This window comes from Xyrauchen texanus, chromosome 28 (assembly GCF_025860055.1).
Source record: "Xyrauchen texanus isolate HMW12.3.18 chromosome 28, RBS_HiC_50CHRs, whole genome shotgun sequence".
Classification (NCBI taxonomy): domain Eukaryota; kingdom Metazoa; phylum Chordata; class Actinopteri; order Cypriniformes; family Catostomidae; genus Xyrauchen; species Xyrauchen texanus.
In genome coordinates, this window is record NC_068303.1 from 6,628,099 (window position 1) to 6,655,976 (window position 27,878).

Below are 27,878 nucleotides of genomic sequence, written 5' to 3' on the forward strand. Positions count from 1 at the left end.
TTTTAATAACTTGCAAAGATTTCAAACAAACTTCTTTCACATTGTCATTATGGGGTATTGTTTATTCCTGGAGAGTTCAGAATGTCAAAATAAAAGCGTGAGGGTTTAAAAGTTAAAGGTACACGATATTATTATTATTATTATCATAATTTGTTTACAAATTATAATAATATTTAAGTTGAATGGGTTCCAAAAAATAACTGTGAATGAAAAGTGGCCTGATGTCTTACAACTAAATTGAACAAAAAGAGAGATCTGATCTCCAGATACAGATACAAGTTGAAAACATTTTGCAATGTTTTGACTGATGACTTATACTGGAATTACTGTTAATTTTGATGCTACATTATCCAGTATACTAGTTAATAATAATACCAGTGTACCGTAGTGTATCGGTGCATCCCTAGTTTGAGGGGAAAATGCGACCCCGAATCACACTCGTCACTGATTATGCAACCGCGATTAATTTCTGGTTTTGACGCTGGATCCGAACCTGGGTCTCCCACGCTGCTGACAAAGGCACTTCCAGTCGTACCACAAGGGGAGGTAAACACGCTTGAGCCGATGCAAACATGTGAGATGCCGCTTGTCAGTGAGATGGCATAATGTGTCTAATAGGGTACTGGAACTCTCGGAAATAACATGCCGACTTCCTGTGTGATCATGTTGCATAAACAGACAGAAGGGAGGGAATGCAGGAGAAACAGTGCTAATGACGGTCACTCAAACAGCAGGGAGCATCTCCAACTGTTTCCTCCAGAAACAAATCTGCTTTTCTCTTTGATACCGCATGCCTTGGGTGAGAGTATGTATAAATGCACCATCCTTTCAATAGTCAGGCCATATACAAAGGATATACAGGACACAGCTAAAGCATTGAAAACACATAGCAACTGATGACCACTGGATCTCATGATATCATACACAGATGGCATGTGGGGATTAAACACATTCACACATGCACACTTTGTCAGTCATCTGATATCAGTGCTGCTCACAAGGCGTTTTAAAGGATCCAGAGTGTCTAGTCTCTCCTAGGTGCCTGTGTAGATTAACAATAAACACAAGATTCTCTCCCGGAATAGAGCCTTGATTATGTAGACAATGTTCTTTGATTACAGTGGAAGAATATTTTAAAGAATATTTATATATTTTAGTATATCTCTCTATGATACATAAACACCTCTACCAACAAGAAAGCCCTGAGTTAATTGGTTAACAGATTCACAGCAGCTTAGTTCTCCAAATAAACCGTAACATGAAACAGCGTAATAAATAAGCCAAGCTAATTACCTCATCCAAGGTCATTAATGGAATCCATAACAGGAGGGGATTCACCAGATAAGTAGATAAAATCTGTTGTGAGACTCATTCAAATCCCAATAAAAGACTTTAACTTACAGTACAGGTAGCATGGAATCTACGTCGACAGAATTTCCATAGCTCAGATTTCCATAGAAATCTGAGCTATAAAAATCCATCAAATTTCTACACATCCCTAATCATTGCATGACAGTTTTTTTTTTAATAATCCGATACATTTTTCAGCAACCACTAGTGTAGTACTCTTAGCTCCATTTGACACATTTTACCTAGTGCTCCATCGCTACTAAATCTCCAGCACCACGTCAAAAGAAACAATATAATACTAGAGATGTAAGCTTGTAGTTTGAATAGAATATTATAGCATGTACTGCAAAATAACGCCCAAACCAACACATATTTATATTGTGTTGTGTTTGCTGGCTGCAGTCAAAAACAAACATGAAATGCGTGACTAGTATAGACTGGTTTATGAACAAATGAGTTTGAATGAATCATTCCAAAAGGACTCATATGAACTGGTTCTTTGAATGAAGCGTTCCAAACGACTAACTAACCCAAGAGTTATCGATTTGAATCAGATTAACAAACCCTTCTCTGAATGAACTCATGGATGCTTTTTCTTGTTCCTGTTGCTGCTCGCAGTCGTGTTTGTAGCCTGCTAGCCTACTCAGCATTGCTTATCTTTCCATTTTCAGCGTTTAACCTTTAATCTCTCCCATTTTTTTCCACACACATTGTTTTTTCTGCTTTTATACTTTTTAAAGCGATATAACTACGTGCATTTTACCGTGCACACCAACCTTTCCACTTTTACCACGATTAAACTGCGTGCTTTACCAAACACATTTTTTACATCTTGAACCACTGGTGATCAGGAACCCTGTCAACAACAACAACAATTAAAGTGAGGGACTCAAACCCCCACTGATCAAAAATCAATGGCATCTGCTCATATTATCTCTTTGTGCATTGCATGCCACGTTTACTATAGCTTCTTCCGTTAGCAGTGAAGGATTCACATGTGATAAATGTAAGGAATTAGTCAGGCTGATGGAGAAGGTTAATGAGTTTGAGACACACATCTGAAAGCTAGTGGAGATCAGTGAGAAAGAGAAACCGGTAGATACTGTTTTGTATATGGGTAGTAGAGCAAGCAACACTCAAACTTAGGTTCTGGCTGTAGAGCCCTCGCAGCAAGGCGTTTGGGTGATGTCTCGGCAGCATACTCTTAAGGCAAAGCAACATCACTATGTTAGTGACGATTCTCCCCACTCAGTGATGCACCCACTGAGAATCATGTTGAAAGCGCCTTTGCTATTGGTGACTACTGTAAAGAACGTGGAAATAGAGACTCCAGTGACTATTGTCAAACGAAATTTCCGGTGTCAGATCGTCTGACATCAGACAAAATTTGCAAGTGCTGTTATTAATATTCTAGAATACTAGAAACAATTATTTTCTCTGAAGGTATACACACACCACCAACACTCAAAATTCTGCCATGCCACAGAGCACAACTCAGCATATTTTTCCATTACATTTGACCCAATTCATTATTAGAGAACATTAGAGGACTATTTACTCAATTATATATCACCCTTGTGGTCTCCCAATGCTATTACACCATTCTGTCAAACAGAGACCAACTAACTTAGTTGGAAAGCATGCAAATTAGGCTTCAAATTTAAATGTTGGCAATTTTGAATAAATGCCTCAAATATATCGATAAAATAACATGCCGATCAATAATCGATATATCGATATTTTATGACATACCTAGTTTCATATCAATCAATTTCACTATTTTACAGTCATTACATTGAAATGCCAAGTTATAATAAAGCTACAGCAGGTTTTTGCATAGCACATTTACAGTCTTCTCTCTCTGTCCAATTATATAACACAGTACATAATCATATTTAAGGAAGGACATAAGTTGAGGAAATGTTAAATACACATAGGACATCACTGCTGTCTTTCGGAGCATGCATATAATATTAATGTCCATTCATATTTTGGACAAAATTTTGAGTGGCCGTCAATTGAAAAACATGCTTTAGGCAAGCATAATAGTAAAGTTACCACATCTACCGGCAGGGGCTATCTGCCGAAGCAAACCAATCAATCATCTTGACCCCCTGGAGCCCACAAACACACAATCAGCAGTCTTAACACAACAGCTCAGTGGGTCAGCATTAGGAGATGCTGTGATGTTACATAACACACAGTGAGAGCCCACATTCTTCTATTTTTACCTTAGAGAGGAGATGGGCTGCTTCAGCAGATATCTGCCGTACATACAGCTGAAGTCAGAAGTTTACATACACTTAGGTTGAAGTCATTAAAGCAAATTTTTTAACCACTCCACAGATTTAATATTAGCAAACTAGAGTTTTGGCAAGTTGTTTAGGACATTTAGTTTGTACATGACACAAGTAACCTTTAAAAACTGTTTACAGACAGATTGTTTCACTTTTAATTGACTATATCACAATTCCAGTGGGTCAGAAGTTTACATTCACTAAGTTAATTGTGCTTTTAAGCAACTTGGAAAATTTGAGAAAATTATGTCAAACCTTTAAAAAATTAGCTTCTGAAAGGAGGTGTACTGAATTGGAGGTGTACCAGTGGATGCATTTTAAGGCCTACCTTCAAATCTTGACACTGGGAAAATCAAAAGAAATCAGCAAAAATTGTAGACCTCCACAAGTCTGGTACCTGCTTGGGAGCAATTTCCAAATGCCTAAAGGTACCACGTTCATCTGTACAAACAATAGTACGCACGTATAAACAGTATGGGAACATGCAGCCATCATACCATGCTTCACTGTAGGGATGGTATTGGCCAGGTTATGAGCGGTACCTGGTTTCCTCCAGAGTTCAATCTTTGTTTCATAAGACCAGAGAATTTTGTTTCTCATGGTCTGAGAGTCCTTCAGGTGCCTTTTGGCAAACTCCAGGCGGGCTGTCATGTGCCTTTTAAGGAGGAGTGGCTTCCGTCTGGCCACTCTACCATACAGGCCTGATTGGTGGAGTGCTGCAGAGATGGTTGTTTTTCTGGAAGTTTCTCCTCTCTCCACAGAGAAATGCTGGAGCTCTGTCATTGTGACCATCGGGTTCTTGGTCACCTCCCTGACTAAGGGCCTTCTCCCCGGTCGCTCAGTTTGTCCGGGCGCCAGCTCTAGGAAGAGTCCTGGTGGTTCCAAACTTCTTCCATTTACGGATGATGGAGGCCACTGTGCTCATTGGGACCTTCAATGCTGCAGAAATTTGACTGTACCCTTCCCCAGATCTGTGACTTGATACAACCCTGTCTCTGAGGTCTACAGACAATTCCTTGGACTTCATGGCTTGGTTTGTGCTCTGACATGCACTGTTAACTGTACACGTGATTTTTTAATAAATTTGCAAAGATTTCAAACAAACTTCTTTCACGTTGTCATTATGGGGTATAGTTAGTAGAATTTTGAGGAAAGTAATTAATTTAATCCATTTTGGAATAAGGCTGTAACATAACAAAATGTGGAAAAAGTGAAGCACTGTGAATACTTTATGGATGCACTGTATGTAGGTTGCCATGGAAATGTGTGTATGTAGTTTGACACCTGAGGGGGAAATTATGACAGACGGTTTGAGTGTTGTTTTGTATGTGAATGGATCGGATGGAATAAACCTCAACCATTATATTATCTTCTCATAAGCACCTTTTTATCAAAATGGTTCAACAATATGTAGGCAGTTGTCAAGCTGTGAAGTTTGCTTAAAGTTTACATAAGTGTCTGAACATATTTTAGTTAATATTTCTGTTATATTGGAAGGCCGCTTCTGCTCTAGAAGAATATATTGGAGGTTACTGTTGTAATTTTTATCAAACTACATTTGAGCCATCGGCCATTTACACCTGCTTGGTAGGATGGAAGTAGAGGTCGACCGATTGTGGGTGTTCCCAATACCAATAAATAAGGTGTGAAATCAAGCTGATAAACGATTAATCGGCCGATAGTTTTTAAAATGTATAATATGAATGAAAACTTTTCACTCAATGTAAAATAGTGCTGAACTTTAGTATCACTTTCAAAGGCAATACTTTAATACATTTCTATCACACTGGTATTGTCTTGAAAGTATGAAAATGAAAATATTACAAATGTGTTTGTTGTTCAGCAGTAACATAAAACAATGCCTTACAAAGCCAAATAGTGACTATATGCTTCATCACTATTGACAATATTAATACATTTTTATTGTCATATGAAATCTATGAATGATGTACAATTACGGGAGAGAGAAAAAGTGATAGAAATAAAGTCAACTCCAGTCTTGTATTTTTAAATGCAATTTTATAATGGCATTGTATATATTATATAATATGCCCTCACATGATTATCAATTTTCTATTTCAGATTTATATATTTGACTATGAACAGCTTGGCCAGAAGTTTATTTTGTCAGAGCAGTGAAAAGTTTGGGAAGCTTATAGGCAAAAAACTATAAAAAGGGAAACTATAAAACTGTCCCTGCAAGTGTGGATCTACTGTGCTCATGCTTTGTCTTCTGAAGCAAGTGATCGGCCGAGCAGAGACAAAAATTCATGCAGCAAATTCATTTTCATGCAGCAACTGACTGATCAGCACAAATGCATAAGGGACTTTTTTAATTCAATAGAGCAAAAAATAGGAACGTTATATTTTAGGGATGGAACGATACCCTTTCTTATTCCGATACCTGAACTATCAGAATCGGCCGATACCGATCCCGGTGATGTTTTTTTCATAATGAGTTTAGAACTCATTATGAAATGATGAGTAGTGCACAAGCTGTAGTGCACAAGCCTTTACAGCTTGTGCACTACAGCAACCACAAATCAGAAATTATATGACTGACAGCGTAAACACCGGAGTTCAGGCAGGGCTGGACTGGGAAGAGAAATCGGCCTGGGATTTTACATAGCAACTGGCCCAAAAGTTGAGCGGGTGGGGGGTCTGCATAATGCGGCAGCTCATATTAGTTTATCGCGGCCCATTCGGCCTGTTTTGCGCCCGACCCACCGGCCTGCTTTGTTCTCCTGATGGCCAGTCCGCCCCGATCAGCCCCAAAGTGCGTCTGCTCACCGGGAAAATGCCCAGTATGCCAGATTACCAGTCCAAATTGGCCACTGCATCTTCAGTGGCTCTGATGCCGGGAGTATACTTATGTTCACTTTTACAGCCAACAACAGAACACTTCTGATGCTTATGAAGCTGAGACATTATTCTTCTCACTGTATCTGCTCCAGCACGGGAAAAAAATGCCGGACTGTGTGTAGATCACTTAGCGAAGGAGGGTGGAGTCCGTCACCAGTCGTGGGTGAGGCCTGCTCTAAAGTGAAGTCATTTTAGAGCAGAAACGAACATTTTTCATTTTGACACACTGATTTTGATTAATAGAAATATAAGAAAGAGTCGTCGGTTGACATTTAACATTGTAGGGTGGTTGTGTACACACTGCCGTGTAACATAAGCACCATGTAAAAGTGAATTTTGCATAATAGGTCCCCTTTAAAAGGTTTTAGATCTCTCTCTCTCTCTCATTTATTTATTTCATTTTAGTATATTATTATATAAACTTTTACTTTTATATATACGTTATATATACTTTTCAATCACACAGTCATTTTTGGAACCCAATTTGTTTTTAATTATAATTTCTAATAATAATAATAATTTTCCAATACATTGGTTTGACAAGAAGGAGGGCGTGGCCAGGCCGTGAGGACGCACACCCGGCACTGAATTGTCCTAATCAGCCGGGAGGGGGATAAAGACAAGATGGAGGCACCAGTTCGAGAGAGAGAGAGAGACACATGCAGCCGCTGTGTGTGTGTGTGTGTGTGTGTGTGTGTGTGCATGTCAGGGCAGAGGAGTGGCTGAGTACCAGGCGACGGTGTGTCCGGGGACCGGCGAACAAGTTTTTCTCTCTCTCTGTCTCTCCCCCTCGCTCTTTCCCTTTCCCCTCCAGGAAGTCGGTGTTTGAATGTTTGTAGGCTAATTCACAGAAGTGTAATACACTTCTCATTCAACATTAGGTACAATGCTTGTCCGGTGCTGTTCTCAATGCATGTTATAGGCAGACCGAACTATTGATCATCTACATCTGAGATGGAGTTTGTGTAGAGTGACCACATATTGCGCTGAGCAGTGTATCATGAGCCTCTGCACGTGTTTATGTGTGTGTTTGTCGGCAGAGCGGTGCTCGTTCAGTAAAGCTTGGTGCCAGAGACTACTTAGCTGTGTATGCTGACTCTATATGTATTATTAAACACAGCATTTTGCAATTCAAAAAGCTTTTGGATGACTGTAAGAGCCTGAATAAAATGCATGGGTTATATTGTCTACTTTAATGGTGATTTGTAGGTTATTTTTGTAATTATTTGAGCTTGACAGTAACATAATTTGGTTCGGGTACTGATCTGGGTAAAAACATCAGTATCGGACCCAATACCGATCCAGGTATCGGTGCCATCCCTACTATATTTTAGAACCAATGATTTCAGATAGAACCCTCAAAAAATATTTAAGACTATCGGTTTCTGTTAAAAAAATGCAACTATTGGCCTGATTAATCAGCAAGTTATCAGTCAAGCTCTAGACGGGAGGGGAAGAGTCATTTATTTTCATGAGTAAAGCAAAAAGGAATTCGGCAATATTCATCATGAAAGAGCTAACTGATTGGTCAGAGATATTACAACCGAAACCTAACCCTAACAAATCAGGTAGAGCTTTTCTCATTAATATGAATTAGTCTTCCTTTACCATCCAGCATTTTGGAAATCCGCCACCAGCTGCACGTGCTGCATTTTGTAAATCACGTGTAAAAAGCAACTAGTCGACCTCAGGCAGTGTCGACTACATTAGTTATAGTTCACTAGTCTGTGCAACCCCAAGCAAACACCAGTAATGAACCTAGAGATGCACTGATGTATCGGCCAAACAGATGTTATTGACCGATAAAAGCCATTATCTGCACTTTTGGACATAGGTAGGTTTAAAAACAGCCAATAATCAGGGCTAATTATTTCCTGTCAAAGGTGGTCGGAACACCATGTAGGACAATTAGGTTTCAACTCTAAATGGCTCTAATATATAGTAAATCAATATTCCTGGTTTAATACAAGTTAAGCTCAGTCATCAGCATTTGTGGCATAATGTTGTTTATCACAAAATGTAGTTCAACTTGTCACTCCTTTTAAAAAAAAAGCAAAGATCTGGGTTGCAATGAGGCACTCTGAATGTAAATGGGGCCTATCAGTAAATGTTAAAATACTTTCACAAGTATAGCCACAAACATAAATGCATGTTAACATGATTTTAGTGTGATAAAATCGCTTACTAACCTTTTCTGTGTAAAGTTATATCAGTTTCTACAACTTCATTGGCATGATGACATAACACAGTAAACCCTAAAACAACAATAAACTTTATAGCTCAAATAATAATAAAACATCTTTACAGAAGAATTAATGTGTGCTTTTAAAAAATTATAAGCTTCACATTTCTGTCTTTAAACCCTCTAAAAACTGGCCCCATTCACGTCCATTGTAAATGTCTAGCTATTGCCTCAATTTCTGCTTTTATTTTATTTTATTTTATATATATATATATATATATATATATATATATATATATATATATATATATATATATATATATATACACACACTCACCTAAAGGATTATTAGGAACACCTGTTCAATTTCTCATTAATGCAATTATCTAATCAACCAATCACATGGCAGTTGCTTCAATGCATTTAGGGGTGTGGTCCTGGTCAAGACAATCTCCTGAACTCCAAACTGAATGTCAGAATGGGAAAGAAAGGTGATTTAAGCAATTTTGAGCGTGGCATGGTTGTTGGTGCCAGACGGGCCGGTCTAAGTATTTCACAATCTGCTCAGTTACTGGGATTTCCACGCTACAACCATTTCTAGGGTTTACAAAGAATGGTGTGAAAAGGGAAAAACATCCAGTATGCGGCAGTCCTGTGGGCTGAAAATGCCTTGTTGATGCTAGAGGTCAGAGGAGAATGGGCCGACTGATTCAAGCTGATAGAAGAGCAACTTTGCCTGAAATAACCACTCGTTACAACCGAGGTATGCAGCAAAGCATTTGTGAAGCCACAACACGCACAACCTTGAGGCGGATGGGCTACAACAGCAGAAGACCCCACCGGGTACCACTGATCTCCACTACAAATAGGAAAAAGAGGCTACAATTTGCAAGAGCTCACCAAAATTGGACAGTTGAAGACTGGAAAAATGTTGCCTGGTCTGATGAGTCTCGATTTCTGTTGAGACATTCAGATGGTAGAGTCAGAATTTGGCGTAAACAGAATGAGAACATGGATCCATCATGCCTTGTTACCACTGTGCAGGCTGGTGGTGGTGGTGTAATGGTGTGGGGGATGTTTTCTTGGCACACTTTAGGCCCCTTAGTGCCAATTGGGCATCGTTTAAATGCCACGGCCTACCTGAGCATTGTTTCTGACCATGTCCATCCCTTTATGGCCACCATGTACCCATCCTCTGATGGCTACTTCCAGCAGGATAATGCACCATGTCACAAAGCTCGAATCATTTCAAATTAGTTTCTTGAACATGACAATGAGTTCACTGTACTAAAATGGCCCCCACAGTCACCAGATCTCAACCCAATAGAGCATCTTTGGGATGTGGTGGAACGGGAGCTTTGTGCCCTGGATGTGCATCCCACAAATCTCCATCAACTGCAAGATGCTATCCTATCAATATGGGCCAACATTTCTAAAGAATGCTTTCAGCACCTTGTTGAATCAATGCCATGTAGAATTAAGGCAGTTCTGAAGGCGAAAGGGGTCAAACACAGTATTAGTATGGTGTTCCTAATAATCCTTTAGGTGAGTGTGTGTATATATATATATATATATATATATATATATATATATATATATATATATATATATAAATAAAAGGAGAGAGCAGTCAAAATAATTTTAGTTAGTAATCAACATTATGCCACACATGCTGTCGATTGAGCTTTACATGTACTGAAACAGAATACTCCTTTAATGTGAGTTAATAATGTGCTTTTCCTTTCAGTGTTTTGTTTATATCCGAGACTAGTCACCCTGAAACATGGAAGACATGTGGAGACAGAGAATGAAATTATTATTTAACTTTCTTTCAAAGTTGTGTAATTAATAATCAGTTATTTGAATCAAGGTAGCATAAACAAAGCAAAACCACCAAACTATCAGTATTGGTATCGGCAGACGTTGATCTAAATATTTAAAGGAATATGCATTTAGTTCTAAATCGTATATCGGTGCAATGAAACATAACTAAGACTTCCATTTCAGATGCAGTGTGTAAAATCCTGTTCCACTAACATCTCCTAAACTATGTTGAAGCAATAAATTAATAATTAAATATAATTAATAGAACATAGAATAGATAAGCCGTTCTGGATAAAGCAGAGTGACTTGACATTCACAGTTTAAATCACTGACTCGCAGCAATAGTGTTATCAATGAGTTAATCGGTTCTTCTGTGACATGATAAGCTGGCATCCCAAGTCCATTTGTCAGCAGGGGGTGAATTGTGTCCTGACACCAAGACAAAGCACTGGCTCAAATCAATAAACATCCCCTCGTAATGTGATCCATGTTAACACCACAACTGACAACTTGCAGAAGCCACCACACTGTGTAGAGTCATCAAACGTACACAATGTACCTTAAGTGTCAGTGGCTTATCAACTAAAATCTTAGAGAATTGAGCATATAATAGATAGCATATAGCAGTATAGTTAGTTACTTCTCATTTTTACTAGTTGACTACTCATCCAGAAAAGTAGTTGACAAATTGGTGGGTTAATGTTTTGTTTGTTCGCTAAAATGAAAGTCCTACTGGGATATGCTGATTTATCCTTTTAAAAATGAAATTTTGCTCATAACATGCTTTGTTAACACTAAGCGGTCCAGGTTTTATTTTCACTTCCAAGTTATTCCAAATATATAAGCATATATTGGCACACAAATAGACTAGCATACAGTTTGTGGACAGAGAAATTGTCCTCCTGCTGTCACCACATACAACAAACGCAACTGAAGTCACTGAATGTGATCCACGACAAGTCAACACAGACTCAACGTGAATTAATCAACTAACCATTTAGTCAATTATTAGGTGCAACTCCTACCAGGAGTAATAAAACAACTTTGTCCTTTATAAGAACCCCAAAACCATTCTAGGTACAAAAACACACTTACTAACAAGCAACCTCATGACAGCTTCTGTTCGGCAGATTCAGCATGGACAGCTTGGTATATATTCTGAGTTTCAGTTCTGAGTACTAAAGAGCTCTAAAAAGCACTCATGCACGAAGAATGCAGTCAGGGAAGATTCTTATATCCCTTCATTACTTACCCCTGAAAGACTAACACATACATACAAGCTCAGTGCTTACCATACATTGCTCTTGACATTCAGTGAAGGTGCTCTGTCTTCTCAGTTCTTGCCTGCAGCTTCTTGGATGCAGCTACAGTGAGATGTTTTGAGACACAGTCTACACACTTGCACATGTGTGATCTACCACTCTGACTTATAAAAGTGATGCTATGAAAGGCTGAATTGATCGCACATTCTGAACAGACAGTGATGGGGAAGCTAGATGCTGCTGTAATGACCTTGTCTATTGCTCCAGCCTGCACATGCAGGTCTCCAAAGAATAATGCTCATTTTACAGGCACAAGTGCACACCTTCTGCTCACCAATCACCATGCAAAGGGGGAGGGGTCAGAGAGAGAGGACAGAGAGGAGAGTGGGAAGTGCTCATTCATTGTCAGTAGAAGCTCCTCCCACAGAAAATCAACTCTCTCTCTCTCTCTAAGGCTATGTACTGAATGGAATACGAGTGTACTGATTACTCCACACTGGATGCCTACTAGTTTTCAAAGAATATGAGAAACTAGGGATGTAAAATTAGGCTACTGGTGCTTTGCTACCAAGTTGATATTAAATATAAAAAAAATAATAATACCCATCTTTCTGCAGTACCGGTAGTACTGAGCACTGACTCAATTCGGTCCCCACACGCTGTCTGTCTGACTGAATCACAACTGCTTTCAAATGCTTAAAAGCTTATTTGAGCACATGCTCTGTTACTCCTTTCACACTGAAATGGACAACTAATCGAACTAAATCATGATATGTCCTTGTGTGATTATTTAACCGCTCTGTGCATTTAACATTTCACTGTGAAGCACACAGTACGTTTAGGCTTTATATTTAGATCATTTAATCGCAGCACTTTGCATTTTAATAATCACACTGGGCCATGAAATAAACCACTTTTTGGGAGGTGTGAAGCTATTTTCAGAGACACCAAAATTAAAAAGTTTTCATCAAAATAAAAGTTTGATTCAAAATAAAAGCTTGACACGTGAAATTGAAGAAATCGCAACAGAAATGTATTACTACTGTATAGTAAAATGTTATATTTACTGTAATAATAATTTTTATTATATTCTAGCAATAATGTATCTCACAAGCAAGATTGCTGTTGAACTGTATAGAAGTTTTTATCAATGTTTTTATTTATAATGTGATGTTCTGTTGTGTTGTGTAGCACTTTATTTGACAAAAATAAGACAAATGTTGTGTTTTAGATTATGCTGTGAGAATCTTCACAGAAGCACTTCATTTGATAAAAATGTTATGGTATGTTGAAAAGTAATTTCAAGTAATTCTATTTTCATTTGATTAAAGTTTTATGAATTCATTTGATTAGACACCATTTTGATGAATGATGAAATTTAATTAAACTCTAAAACATGGAATGGAAAACAACATTTGGTGAAAAGGAAGTCTAATGAAGCGTGTTCAGTAGCATATTACCTTTTTTGTTTATAGAAATTTTACTGGTATTTGTACTGACTACTGAAATTATGGTATTGTGAGGTTTCAAACAGTAATATGCTACATTTTTGTGACAAACTGCTACTTTTAAGTCCCAGTTTGTAAGTCCAAGCAGCAGATACAAGTGATTGCTGAATGAATGAATGTAAAATGCTATTTTGCATTTTTAAACCAATTTTGAGTAAAAATGTCTAAACATTTGGCACACAAATCAAATGAGTCAAGGACATGTTAGCATTCTATTGGTTCACTTGTCCCACTGGAAATGGAAGATCAAGTTGAATTGCATTGCATCATGGAATACAGCATTCCACACAGTAAGCGCTGTTGTATACTGCTCATTTTGGAAAATGTAGTAGGTCATCTAGGTATTCCATCCACTGTACACATACTGCAGAAAAAATATTGCATGTAGTATGCTATTCCAAACATAATGTCTCACTCTTTCTGCTTATGTTTGTTTTAAAGGAATATTCTGGGTTCAATACATGTTAAGCATAATCTGCCTTTGTGGCAAAATGTTGATCACAAAAAAAAAAAAAGACTTAAAAAGCAAAAATAAAAGTGCTTAAATAGTTGTTCTTACAACAATTTTAGGATTTAAGGGTTTACAAGGTTATGTCGACATGGGGTTAGGAAATTTGAAAAAAAAAAAAAAAGCCAGCAATGTTTCTGGATGTGAAAACAAATCTGACATTTTGGCAAATGTCAAACAGACAATACAAGAAAACACAGCTTTATGTTTGAGAAAGCTGATACCAGGTAGAATAGAGGAATTAGAAATTTGCACATGTTGCCATGACTACTCATTAAATAACTTTTAGGATTGTAGTATCCAGGTAAGTCTGCACTGGAGTCATTGAGTGTGTTTGCATGAACACCAATACGCTGATAAAAACCAAAAAACACAATGGTCCAAAATCTGACAATGCAAGCACCCCGCATTTACTTATTCTCTGTTTTTTCCCCCCATCAAAACATAAACAGGCATGCGTACAACACATGTGCACATTTGATAAGTCTGTAAGAATGGTGCTAAATGTGTTTACATGCAGAGCGAAATAGGGGAAGTGAAATGCTTATGGCCTCACCCTGATAAAGGAAAACCGTTCAAAGCCCCATACACACATGCAGTAACTTAAAGTGTTAAATCGACTAGATCTCATTCATTTTCAATGAGAGTTGGTGACTAGATGTGGGTGTGGCAAGCAACTTTTGACAATGGCAAACAATAGGAGAGAAGACGTGTCAGTGGAGCTCACGTCATCCTTCAAGTCGAGTGCAGGCAACACAGAGAAGTTAATGTTTCTGTAAGCATTTCAACATATGATTTGTCTGTAATCATATACAAGGATATAATAAAAATTATGTGTGGAAAAGAAGCCGTCTGCAGTCTGAGTGAGTTTAATTCAAACATGATGAATGATGTTTGCAGTCTAAGTTAGTTTGATTTGTAGATTTCATACATTGGTAGATCGTTAATCATCGGATTATTGATTTACTGTCGGATTATTGATCACAGCACTGCTGTGGTTTATATAACAAAACTCTCTACTGCAGAACAAAGAACTCCTTGTCACATCAGAGTGGTATCTTTGTTTAACTGGCAATATATGCCATCAGTGATCATATTTTCAAAAGATATGGCCAGATGTGAAGTCCACCAATAACGTTCGAGGAACAGCAGTAGGAACGCCCACTGACGAATTCATAGTACAGAGACTAGCGACATCAAGCAATACAGTCGCTGCATGTGTATGGGCTGCAAGGCATTTAAATGACTATACACGCTGTCCCTGTAAAATCTTGCATGTAAACATGCGCATTGAGTTCTTCAGAAAATTTAAATATCTAATTAATTACATTTTGCACGTCTTCTCATATAAAAATGTGCAAATTTTACTTTAAATTCAAATTTCACCTTTCCAAACATTGATTGTACACATAACTTCAATAGTTATTAACAATTGCATATATGCTTAAAATCTGTGAAATGACATCACTCCAGAAGGCTCTATCAGCACAATGGTCTAGTATTGAATGCATCCAACCCTGTGAATACATCAGTATACTGGCAGAGACAGGGCTTCTTACCACGGCTCGGGCGATGATCCAGCAGGGTACGGCAGTCCAGTGCCAGCCTCCGGGGGGCAACAGGTTCAGGGACAGCCATTGGCATAAGAAAACCAGCACTTGCACTCAAAAACAACTCTTAAAATCACCAAAATATCCCCGCTTAGGCTATCTAGCTAGCTGAACCCACAGAATTGAATTACTGCTGAACTGATAAAGACATATAAAAGAGCAGCCTGCACTTTTGCAACTCACATAATCGTCTAAAATTCTATCTAAAATATGACAACAAATTTGTTTTTAAAAACAAAATAAAAAATAAGTAAACTGACTTTTACAATCCAATCCAATATTCAGATCCGGAATTTTCAGATCCAATACTGGATATTTGCCTCAAATAACCAAATCAGAAACTTTTGGGGGTAAACGTCAACCAAAAATTACAAACTAGCCAATACAAACATACAAAACTACACCCAAAAAAAGCGAAATCAGTATTAAATCTCAAATATCAAAAACTTGAATGTTCAACTTTTACGAAAAAGAATGAACAAAACAAATCTTCTGTAAAGCTCCCTCGATCGTAGTCTCTTTCAGGTTTTGATACCTCTCCTTTTAATGTTAATCCAAGGTTTTTTTTACAGGGTCTTGAATGTTCAGATCAGCTCATGTCATCCCTCAGCTCTGCATAGATTCCTGTGTCCTGTCTCACTGTCAATGACAATCCCTCCTCAAGCCAAACTCCCACACTCTCTGGAGTTTACTGAGACAATGACGGAGGAATAGTGTACCTCATTGTGCTAGTGAGATGTTTATTAATGAGAGAGAGAGAAAGAGAAGCAAGACGTCCAAAAGCAAGAGCTGTCCTTATCCTTACAAACAGGACTATTGGTAACAGGACCTAAAAAGCTCTGCTAAAACTTTGAAGGTCAGTTTCTTTGACACAGATAAGCCTGTGAGGTGTTTATCCATTGACTATCCATCTAATTTATGGCTGTGTCTGGGAAACTAGCCATTAAGACTTCCATCAGCTCCAAGACACCAATGTAAACTTTCAGATATTTAAAAAAAGCACAACTGCAGGGCTCTACAGTGCGAGTATTTCACTCGCATTTGCCCCTAAAAATAGATATGTGCGAACTGGAAAAATTATTTACGAGCACAGTGTGCGAATAAACATTACAAACGTAACCCCCCCTTTTTAAGATATTTGTTTAAAAATTTACAAAAACCACATTCCACAAGCGGAGTTTTCTGTGATAACGCGGTCCAGTCAGAGAGAGAAAGGTGAACAATGGAAAAAGTAGCGGTATAGGCGACATCGCATTTTATTTTAAGCGAAAAAGAGATGAGGAGAAAGAGGAATTTGGCGAGGGGGATTCGCAAGGTTCAACTAACAAAGTCTCTTCACCAGGTTTACCAGAGACGGCTAACATTAGGGATGCTGAGAGCAACGTTAGCGATGCTACCGTGACCCCAGCTGTCACTTCAACGTCCACTGTAGCCGGTGGAGGGAGAACATATAGATTCAATGCGAATTGGCTCAAAATGTTCCCATGGCTAGAGTTCGAAAACAACGTCATGTTCTGCAAAAATTGTAGAGGGCAGAAACAGGTGGGCATCTCGTCCTTCGTGTAGGGAAACACGCATCTGAAATAGTGATGTGTCATTTGCGAAAGAGTCGGCTCTTTTAGGTGAATGTTGGGAGCCGGCTCGCATATCAGAATCTATTTATACAAATATAGGCTACTTATGTTGTTCAGATTGTGTTTGAATTGTTACATTTATATGCACTTTGTTTATATACATTGAAAAGTTATACTTTAAATGCACACGTGAAATAACATCCTTCTTTTTTACATTTATCTCAAATTGTGGGATGCTGCAGATTTGCAAATGATTTATTTTTCTTTGATATGGTGCATTATTCTATTATCAGTACCACCGCTACCTACATGCATACTACACAGTTTGCGTAGGGCATCAACTCCCTAGGGGGGCACCATCTTACCCTAGGATGGCACCAGAAAGTCCACCGGCTGCCCTTACTCGTTCGCTATACGTTATTCAAGGACCCGAAAGCAGTTGCGCAACACAGACAATCGCTTCACGCTCATATCACGCGTAGGGCATCAATTTGGCCAGCGGTGGCCCTGTCTATTATGCTGTTCAGATTGTATTAGTTTTGACTGGTTAGATTTATATGCACTTTGTTTATATACAATAAGTTATACTTTAAATGCAAATGTTTAAAAGTATTATTTTTCTTAACAAATCAATGCATTTTTAAATACATTGTGGTTAAGGTAGAGTGTAATTACATTTAATAATTTTATTCAAATTGTTTTAACACCAATTATGAAAAGAGCCGGAATGCCCATTGTTAATCTGAAAAGAGATAGTGTAGCGAAACATCTCACGGTGGAGAAACATCAAGCTCTGTGTAAGCAGCCTTGAGGAGGCAAGTGCTGCAGTCTGAGGAGAAGAGGAAGCAGCTGAAAATAAAGATAAACATTGCATACTTCATTGTGAAAGAAGAAGAACCTTTTGTCAAATTTGGGCCGCTTATCAGACTCCACCACAAAAACTGAGTTTACACGAATCCCACATACGACAATGTGGGGAGATGATCGGTTAAATTGCTGACATAATGTGAGATCGCTGGCTGACCTCTAAGTATGCCAGACGGTCAACATACAAAAGCAGCTGGACATCTGATATCCTTTGATTTTAGTAGGCATGGGTCATGTGTAATTTGGGTGGTATCTGCTGTCCCTTAGTACACGCACACACACTCATACACGCAGTATAAATATGTATGTCATAAATTGTTTGTTAATAAACTCTGTATTTAGTTTTCACTGTGCTCCTAAATTTCTTTGTGTGCTCCTAAATTTTTTCATTTAGGAGCGCATGTAGTCCTTGGGAAAAAAGTTAGCGTAGAGCCCTGAACTGAATAAAGTTTTTTTTTCTTATAGAACCTCTCCAACAGCACTGTGTGCCAGTGTAAACTATAGTAACTATGGTGTTTGGGCATAAATGTTTACATTTGCAATAATTCCATTATGGGATTCAAAAATGTCTATTTAGCGACATTTCAACAAGCATACATTTATTGTTATTCTTCATAATGCACTGGAACCTATGATCACTGCAGCCCATACCTGTCATGATGAATTCCACCGCCAGATGCTGCTCTTGCACTTAACCGGCTACTTAGCCGTAGCGTCCAGCGGTCAAAAGCAGGACTTCACACCAAACAAGGACGCTCCTTTCCTGTCACTCACAGCAGGAAATCCGCAGGATGATGTGAGGCCTACCGACAAACCGTATATGTGAGATTCAACAAAACACAAACCACAGTATTACGTCAGTGCTTACATTTATAGTTAAAATGAAACAAACGCGTGTGTTTTTTTTATATTAGTCAGGTTTGTGAATAGAGAAATTTAGTTTTTTAACGTTTTCCTGTCAGGATAGTCTAGTTCCTGTGAGCGATTTCCAACCAAAGCCACTAAAGTAAATATTTGAGTAATGAATCGGGCAATAACAGTGTTTTTCTTTTCATTTAGTTTATTCATTGACTTAATTGACTATTTTTAAATACATTGAAGAACATCTTGAAAAATAAACAACCAACAATGTCTAGACGGGGTGTGTAATATTTTACATACAGTTATCACCAAAACAGTCTTCTTGTTGAAACATATATACACTGTCAAAACTATTAAAAAAAATCGGTTTTACTCCCTCACCTCTTGTATTCAGCTTCATAGTCTGATAGGAAATAAAGCTCCTCTCATCTTCTGTGAGCGAGCTGAAATATAAACATGATAACTGACTCACTACTGCTAATGTGAATGATTGTCGATCCACACAAACATCGATTCATACACACACTCAAGACACACACTAATTATCTCCGAAAACTAAACTTCACAGGACAGCTGCTCAACACTTCCATAATAACAATAAACACTTTAATAATAATAATAATAATAATATAGATTATATTTAATTAATGTTATTTTTCTATGAATTGTGTAAATTAATAATAATAATCATTATAATTATTATTATAGATTATATTTTATTGTTATTTTCAAAATTATTGTGTGAATTTATAATAATAATTATTATTATTATAGATTATATTTAATTCATGTTCATTTCTAAATTATTGTGTTAATTAATAATAAGAATAATAAGTATTATTATTATATATTTTGTTTTTGAATTAATACATTTAGCATTTTGATTGGAATATGCAGTTTTGTAAGACCTGGAAACAATTTGAAGAATCGAAATATACAGTATATATTTCTACAAACAACAAAATTATTATTAGTAGTAGCAGTAGTGGTGGTAGTAGTAGCGGTAGTGGTAGTAGTAGTATTAATAATAAAAATAATAATAATATTTAGTATGATTTTAATTTAATTAATTTTAACTTCTAAATAATGTTGTGAATTAATTATATGAATGTTAATATGAAATGTATAAGTGTATAATATTGTGAATTATTATTATTATTATTATTTATAATAATAATATCAATAAGAAACTAAAATTACAGCTATTACTAATAATTACTGTTATTGTTATACAATAACAATAATCGGTATAAAAATACTAATAATCATTATTACTGTTAATAATAATAATAATTATTTGTATTATTATTAACACTACTACTAATAATAAAATGTTGTTTTTGTTGTTTGTAGAAATTTATATCTGTCCCTGAAGGTGACTCATTTTTGCCAAAATTTTCTACAAACACCCAATTGTTTTTCTAAAAAAAAATTAGCTTTAGATTCAGGAGTCCATGGGAAAGTCTATCAAGTCCATAGAAACAACAGTTGCTGTTGCAAAACTCTACATGCGAGCCAGAGCAGTGATTATGTGTACACAGCACAGCTCATACAACCACATGATGGCAGCATATGTTCCATCTAGGTGAGGGTTGACTAGAAATACAATAATTTTTATCCTAAATTTGACCATTTGATTGTACATCTCAGTAGCTGCTCAAGACCAAGCAGGTTGTATTTCCAAAGCATACTTTTTAAAAGGTTCTTAGGCCCTACTTTCTATTTAGTTGATAGTGATAGAAATGTATAATTAAATTAAATAGATATAATTCATATAATTTCTTTAGCTCACCAGACTAGTGTGTTTTTTGCTATGTATAAAAGCTAGAGTTTAGACTTGTGATAATTTTCTACAATTCCATTAAATTACATAAAATAATAACATTTTAAAAGTACCATAATCAGTGATAGCCTAAAAGTACCATTATCAGCGATTGCCCTGGCAGAGTGACTGTTTAAGAATGGTGTACAGGCAGCAGAGCTAATACTCTCCTTTACCTTAATCCCCACTGACCCTGTTTAACCTCTTGGCTGCTTTAATCTGTTATCTTCTTTCTACAGTATATTCCTGTACATAGCAAACCACTCAACTGTGTCCAAGATTCATGTACTCTGTTGATGTACAGTGAGAGGTATTGGGCCATTACACCTTTGAAAACATGATACAGTGCATGCCATGTTTCAACGGACATGTCAGTGGAACACACCAGTGGCGTAGCCAAGGATTTGGGCCCACACAAATTTGACCCAGGCCCACCCAGAATATTAGAGATTATTCTTTGACTTCAAATATATATTTATAAAATAGTTAAAAAATAAAAATTCTGATTTCTGAAAGTGTGAAAGAATTGTTTGAATGCACTGCTTTCTCTGTTGTTAAGGAAAATTTGGTTAAAAAAATTTGGGGCGAAAACTCGACTTTTATTGAGGCCCACCCAAAAGTAATTTCCTTGCTATGCCCTTAGAACACTCTAATCTAGTCTATTTTCTATTTTAGTTATTATATTTAATAAGAAAATACATGTAATTAACTGTAAACTTTTTGTTATGTACATTGGAGTGTTTTAAGTTAAATTCTATATAGCTTAGTTAATGTTTATTGTGTTCTTTTAGTGTCATGCCCTTAGAGGTCGACCAATAATGGATTTTGCCAATACAATAACTAAGGTGGTGGAAAAGGCTGATAACGATGAATCGGCCAATAGTTTTTCAAATGTATTTATAGAATGTAAGAAGAAAATGTATAATTATATAAAGTTTCTTAGTCTTTCCTGTCTTTAGTTTTATACAGAAACCAGAAAAATGTCTAACTTTAACCAGAAAAAAAAAATCAGATTTGGTCCATAATGTGGGACTTTTAAATATAAAAAAGGACTGGGGATTCTTATTTTGAAATGACGGAGACTTGGCTCCTTTACAGTGCTCTATAGTTAAGTGGATAAGCTTTTAATAGCCTACATATTAACCAGATGAAGGGTTTTGTATACTATATATAGTTCAACAGGAATAAGGATTCTTATTATTCACAACATATAAAGTTGGAGACAATTTATGTGCTGATGATGGAGCACGTTTTCATATAGTTTCTCCTCTAGAGCCCTCTTTATATGTTATACTGTAGAATAAAGCCATTTTAACTGTACAATCCCCCAGCATATGACTGAAGAACACAGAAAGGTCACTTTTTAACTTTACATTTACATTTATGTATTTTGGCAGACGCTTTTATCCAAAGCGACTTACAGTGCACTTATTACAGGGACAATCCCCCCAGAGCAACCTGGAGTTAAGTGTCTTGCTCAAGGACACAATGGTGGTGGCTGTGGGGATCGAACCAACGACCTTCTGATTAACAGTTGTGTGCATTAGCCCACTACGCCACCACCACTCCGGCACTTTACATCATAATGTGGGTGTGGCGTCGGGATGAAGTCGAAGTCTTAAACACCCTCACCAACATCCAGCAGGCGCAAAACCATGCCCTCTTGGAAGTTCGCCGGGAGCAAGAACAAGGCTTCCAAGCCCTGCTCCAGGCACAAGCGGAGGACCGGCAGGCGCTGCGACGCCTGATCGCCAGGGAGGGGGCTGGCGCTGCGACCTCCTCGGAGCCTGTCCCACCACTGGCCCTTGAGAAAATGGGGCCAAGCAACGATCCGGAGGCCTTCCTCGACCTGTTCAAGAAAACTGCGGAGGTATGGAGGTGGCCTTCTGATCAGTGGGTGGCCCGTCTATTGCCCCTGCTTTCCGGGGAGGCGCAGCTGGCGGCACAACAACTCCCCGCCGCCAGCCTCGTGGATTATAATCACCTCAAAAAGGCCATACAGCAATAGGTCGGTCGGACCCCGGAGGGATCAAGGCACAACATTCATATCATGTACACTTCGCGAATTATATGAATTATTAGGCATTAAGTCGATTAGCACCAGCGTCTACCACCCGCAAACCGACGGACTGGTCGAACGATTTAATAAGACCTTAAAAAACACGATTCATAAGTTCGTACACGAAGATGCTAAAAACTGGGATAAGTGGCTCGAACCCCTGCTGTTTGCAGTTCGAGAGGTCCCGCAAGCCTCCACCGGCTTTTCCCCGTTTGAGCTACTGTATGGACGCCGGCCACGGGGCATGCTTGACGTCATACAGGAAGCTTGGGAGGAAGGACCTTCGGATAGTAAAAACTCTAATAATTCAATACGTTCTTGACCTTTGAGCAAAACTCCACACTTTGGGACGGGTAACACAGGAGAATTTGCTCCAAGCACAAGAACGCCAATGCCGACTGTATGACAGGGGCACTCGACTACGGGAATTCGCACAGGGAGATAAAGTGCTTGTATTGCTGCCCACTTTGAGCTCCAAATTACTCGCCAAGTGGCAAGGACCCTTTGAGGTCACACGATGAGTTGGAGATCTCGATTATGAGGTTAAGCGTACGGATAGGAGAGGGTCACGTCAAACATACCACCTCAACCACCTCAGACCCTGGAGGGAGGCGGTACCTGTAGCCTTGGCGACGGTGCTTCTGGAGAGGGCGGAGCTCGGGCCGGAGGTATCTCCCAAATCAAATTCATTCACCCCGGTCCCTTGCGGAGACCACCTCTCACTGTCGCAGCTGACAGATGTTGTGAGATTGCAAGCGGAGTTTGCAGACATATTTTCTCCCCTGCCCGGTCGCACTAATCTCATAGAACCCCATATCGAGACCATCCCGGGTGTGGTGGTTCGTAGCCGTCCCTATTGTCTTCATGAGCACAAGAAAAAAGTTGTTAGGGAAGAATTAGAGGCAATGCTCGAAATGGCCGTAATAAAAGAGTCGCACAGCAATTGGGCCAGCCCGGTAGTTCTGGTACCGAAGAGCGACGGCTCGGTCCATTTCTGTGCTGACTACCGGAAAGTGAACGCGGTGTCCAAATTGGACGCTTATCCAATGCCGCGAATTGGTGAGTTACTCGATCGGTTGGGCGTGGCTCAATTTTACTCGATGCTGGAATTAACAAAGGGGTATTGGCAGATCCCTTCATTGTTGCCAACTTAGCGAATTTGTCGCTATTTTTAGCGACTTTTCAGACCCCTTTAGCGACATTTTTTCAAAAAAGCAACTACCGACAAATCTAGCGACTTTTTGGACAAACCTTAGCAACTTTCCAAATATCGCCAGTACTGCAAGCGTGATACTTCCCCGCTGCGTCTGCTCTGTTCAGTGAGCGGCTGAGAGGAGCAGCACATTCCGTTGACTGCACGCCAGCGGACATAGACATGAATGAGCTGCGCATGTGCATGCTGTGTTAGCAGGAACCAATCAGTGATCACATAGCAGCTGCCTTCTCATTTGTTTTAATTCAAAACATTTAATTTGACCGTTTTTTCTTGGCATGCGCTTATATTCACTACTAATCAGAGTTTTAGTTCATTCCGGTTCGGTTTCTGAACTCTCCGACTTCAGATCGTATATTTACAGACTATACATTTTACTTATCCAAACACAACAATAAACCTTCTTCAAACTCATAAACATGTAACGTTAGCTAAGTTCCTTTCCGTTGTCTAACAGAAAATATGTAATTGAGAACCGTTTTACTGGACATTCGGCTATATACTTGTATAAAAACAGTATGAGTACGGTTTAGGGGAGATAACCGTTATTATAAACTGAAGTAGGCTACAGTACCGACAAATTAGGCAGAATGCAAATACGACGCGATGACGTCATCTGGCGACATTTAGCTACTTTTCGTTGAAAATAGTTGGCAACACTGGCCCTTTAACTCCAATGTTCCGAGAAAAAAACAGCTTTTTCCACACCGTTCGGATTACACCAGTTTGTGACACTTCCGTTCGGTTTGTTTGGAGCCTGATTTGTTGGTCTGATGTTGCCCCGGCCTGAGTCAGCGGTGGGGGCATGTGGCGTGGGGACGTGGTCATGTGTCGGTCTGCGAGAGAGAGAGAGAGAGAGAGAGCGGTAAGGCTTGTCACCTGGTTTCTAATTAACCCTAACACCTGTGTCTTGCTATAGTGATGCGGAGCGAGACGTAAGAGGAGCGCTGAGTGCCCAGAGAGGGAGAGAGACCCCTGAAGCCTTACTTTGTATATGTGTCTTATTTTGAGTTTTTGACGGTTACCGTCGACTGTATGCGAATAAATAGTACAACTGACCACAATCCTGCTTCGCTCTCGCCTGACACCTCCGTTGCCCGAATGAAGTGTGTTACAGTGGGTTCTTTAAATCATAATGTGTCCTCTTTTATCACCAAACGTTGATTTATATTGGTTATCAGTCATTTAAAGTATAAAGCTGATTTGTATCATTTAAGTTGGAACAGAACAATATATTAACAGCAAACAATCATAAAATGCCATCCCATATTACCCAGAACCTTGCCACTGTATTTTATACAGTAAATTTCTGGCAAGTGGCAACCTAAAACTCCACCAAAACTCACCTGGTCTGACCTCCAAATGCACTAAAACATTTACCGCTAAGTTTAACACAGCTAGGGTTTGGCTAGATTCAAAAATAGCAGTTGTTGCATGTTGAAGCTTTAGCCAGGTGTCTTGATGCCTGTATAGGGCTTAGGATGGATCTGTTGCTGTTTAAGGAGGGCTAGATTGAATGTGTGTGTGTGTGTGTGTGTGTGTGTTTGTTAACTGATTAGTGTGTGCTGGGAATCCCATTAGAGCCAAGCAACAGTTGCTAATGCTGATTAAGTCCCTCCAGAGCCCACCATCTACATCAGTCCATTGCAAACTCTCATCCTCTCTCAATAATGAAAATTCACTTCCAGTTCTATGGATGTGATTTCATATTTACTATGATTTTGATTATGGCTCTGTAATTGTAATAACTATTACAGTATTTACATGTTCTTTCACCCATGGTTACCATATGCTTAACATATTAAATGTGTCTTAAACAAAACCCTATTTATCTTACTGAAATCGGCAAAATATATGTCTGCTATTTCTTCTTGTGGGGCTTCATTAGTGCTGCTTTAATTGTCTCGAACGGTTTATGTTGCGGACAACAATGCAACTTCAAATCTATGTGTGCTATTACTTTTCTAACAGGATGCGTGTGTCTTCTGGTGGACAAATTGAATTTGCGAAAAAAAAAAAAATAAATCCCATAGACTTACATTCAAGTAGGGGCACAAGCTATAACTAGGGGCCAGAATATCATAGAGACTTGGCATTGCTCCCTCTTGATTTGGGTCAGTATACGCAAACACCCAGAACACCCTAGCCCTGCAAATTAGCATTGCACTTAAACACTCAGAAATCTTCAGCAACTACTAATAAAACCATAGCATTGTTGTGCCAGCATTTTCACACATAAATAATGAAAATGTTAGGATTATAATTATAGATAACCCCTTCATTTAATTATGAATTTCAATTATATATTTTCACATTTCTTTAGTAATCAACAAAAAAGACAGAAGAAAATACTCTTGCTATACCATGTTTTTTTTAACACGTACCGTGTAAATATCATAGTTCATGAATGTGGTATGTACCATTCATCTGATAATACCATGTACTGCAATGGTTACTCTAATTGGTTTTGGATTTTAGTTTGCCTGATTTGCATTTGCAGGGCTTGCGCATTGTGCACAATCAGTAAATTCAGTCTGAAGCACTTTATCCAGCTTATACTGTAGTCAACATCACCTCATTCTACTGACCTACCCAGCTCAGTTCAGCCAATCACTTTCTATCTTTTGCTATCTTCCTTTGCTCCTCTGCCAAGCTCCTATTTAATTTATAAAAAAAAATAATAATTAATTTAATGCTGAAATTACATGTGCCATTTTATATGGATTTTCAACTAAAGTACTTTATCTTTTACTCTTTACATATGAATAATTTGTGATCATTATTTACTTAATATTTATATATGTTTTCTCACAGAAGACTGCAAGGAGCAAATATCTCTTGACAGAAATCTTCCAGTAGTATTGTTAAGCTACTGCAGGCCAGGGACCCTTGACCCTGGAGGGCTCAAGCCATCTCCTGTCAGCATCATGTGACATCAGTGATGAATGCTTTTAGGAGCCAGGGCATCAGTGCTGCGTAAGTAATCCTATTTGGGCGACTTGTGCTTTCTGCCAGCCAAACTGTTGCATGCTTCTCAGCTCAATGAATCAGAAAAACACATACTTCTTTCTAATGAAATGAATGTACCTTCACCAAGGTGGAATGTAGATTGCTGATATATTTTTTTCTTCATTTTGCTTTACTTGCGATTTGAGAAGAGTGATGTGGTTAACAGCAGGTAGAATGCAGAACATCAAGAGAAGGGATCCTTAATGGAACTGAACAGGTGGATTTCTCAAGAGAAGCATGTAAAACAAACGTGTTGGAAAGTTTGTTATCTTACAGGTAAACAGATTTTATATATGATTTTTTTTTATGTTTTATTTCATTCTGTTAGAGTGCTAAGTATGTGAACTACTACTCTCCAAGATAAAATACATCAACTTTTTTAACCTAATGTGTAGGTTACAATATTTTACAGCTAGTAGTAGTTTCTTTATTAATGTAAATATATAAATGACTGCATTAAAATGCATACAAGCAGTTGTGTAGTATATCCAAATTTATTATCCAGTTTTATCACAAAGCAGACAGCGGAAACAAATTATGTATCGCAGTGTACTGTACAGTAAATATTGGATTAAAGCTCTATTACATTGACAGCCTCTGTTTACAGTTGCTATGTACAGTTCCAAGCTGTAAACTGAACTATGCCTTTTACGAAAGAGCTGATTTAAGTTGTTATTGCAGGTGTGGGTTGGGTTGGGTAAGGTGGGAAAGAGCCACACAGAATGGGATTGTTTATAGCAGCTAACAGTATTAGGGTGCTAAATCTGGCAGCCTGTTTCAGGGCACACAATGACATCACAGGTCTTCACAGTTCTGTCTTATGGTGTCAACAATGCAGTAAAATGTCTCATACCAGCATACCGCATTATAAAGTATATTATAAAGAATATGTAGGCCTATACAATAGAAATTTAATAATAATAATAATAAGTACATTTTAAAAGACCAGACAAATGAAGTATATGTACCGATTCTTTTTAGAAAAAAATGTAATTGCTTTATTGTAAAATACAGACCAAGCATATAAAGAAATAAATTAAGGCTTTACATTTATGATTTATGAAACAAGA

The 27,878-nt window shown here is 38.1% G+C and overlaps 1 protein-coding gene across 1 annotated transcript in view; it reads right to left on the reverse strand.

Annotated features, from left to right (window-relative positions):
- The window catches only part of LOC127622435 (protein EFR3 homolog B-like), a 37,155-nt gene extending 21,124 nt beyond the window's left edge, over positions 1 to 16,031 (reverse strand). Inside the window, exon 1 of the mRNA XM_052096543.1 lies at positions 15,353 to 16,031. Within this exon, the coding sequence (XP_051952503.1) occupies positions 15,353 to 15,437 (85 nt within the window). The 5' untranslated portion in view covers positions 15,438 to 16,031. The remainder of the gene's footprint in view (positions 1 to 15,352) is intronic.
- Between the last annotated feature and the right edge of the window lie 11,847 nt (positions 16,032 to 27,878).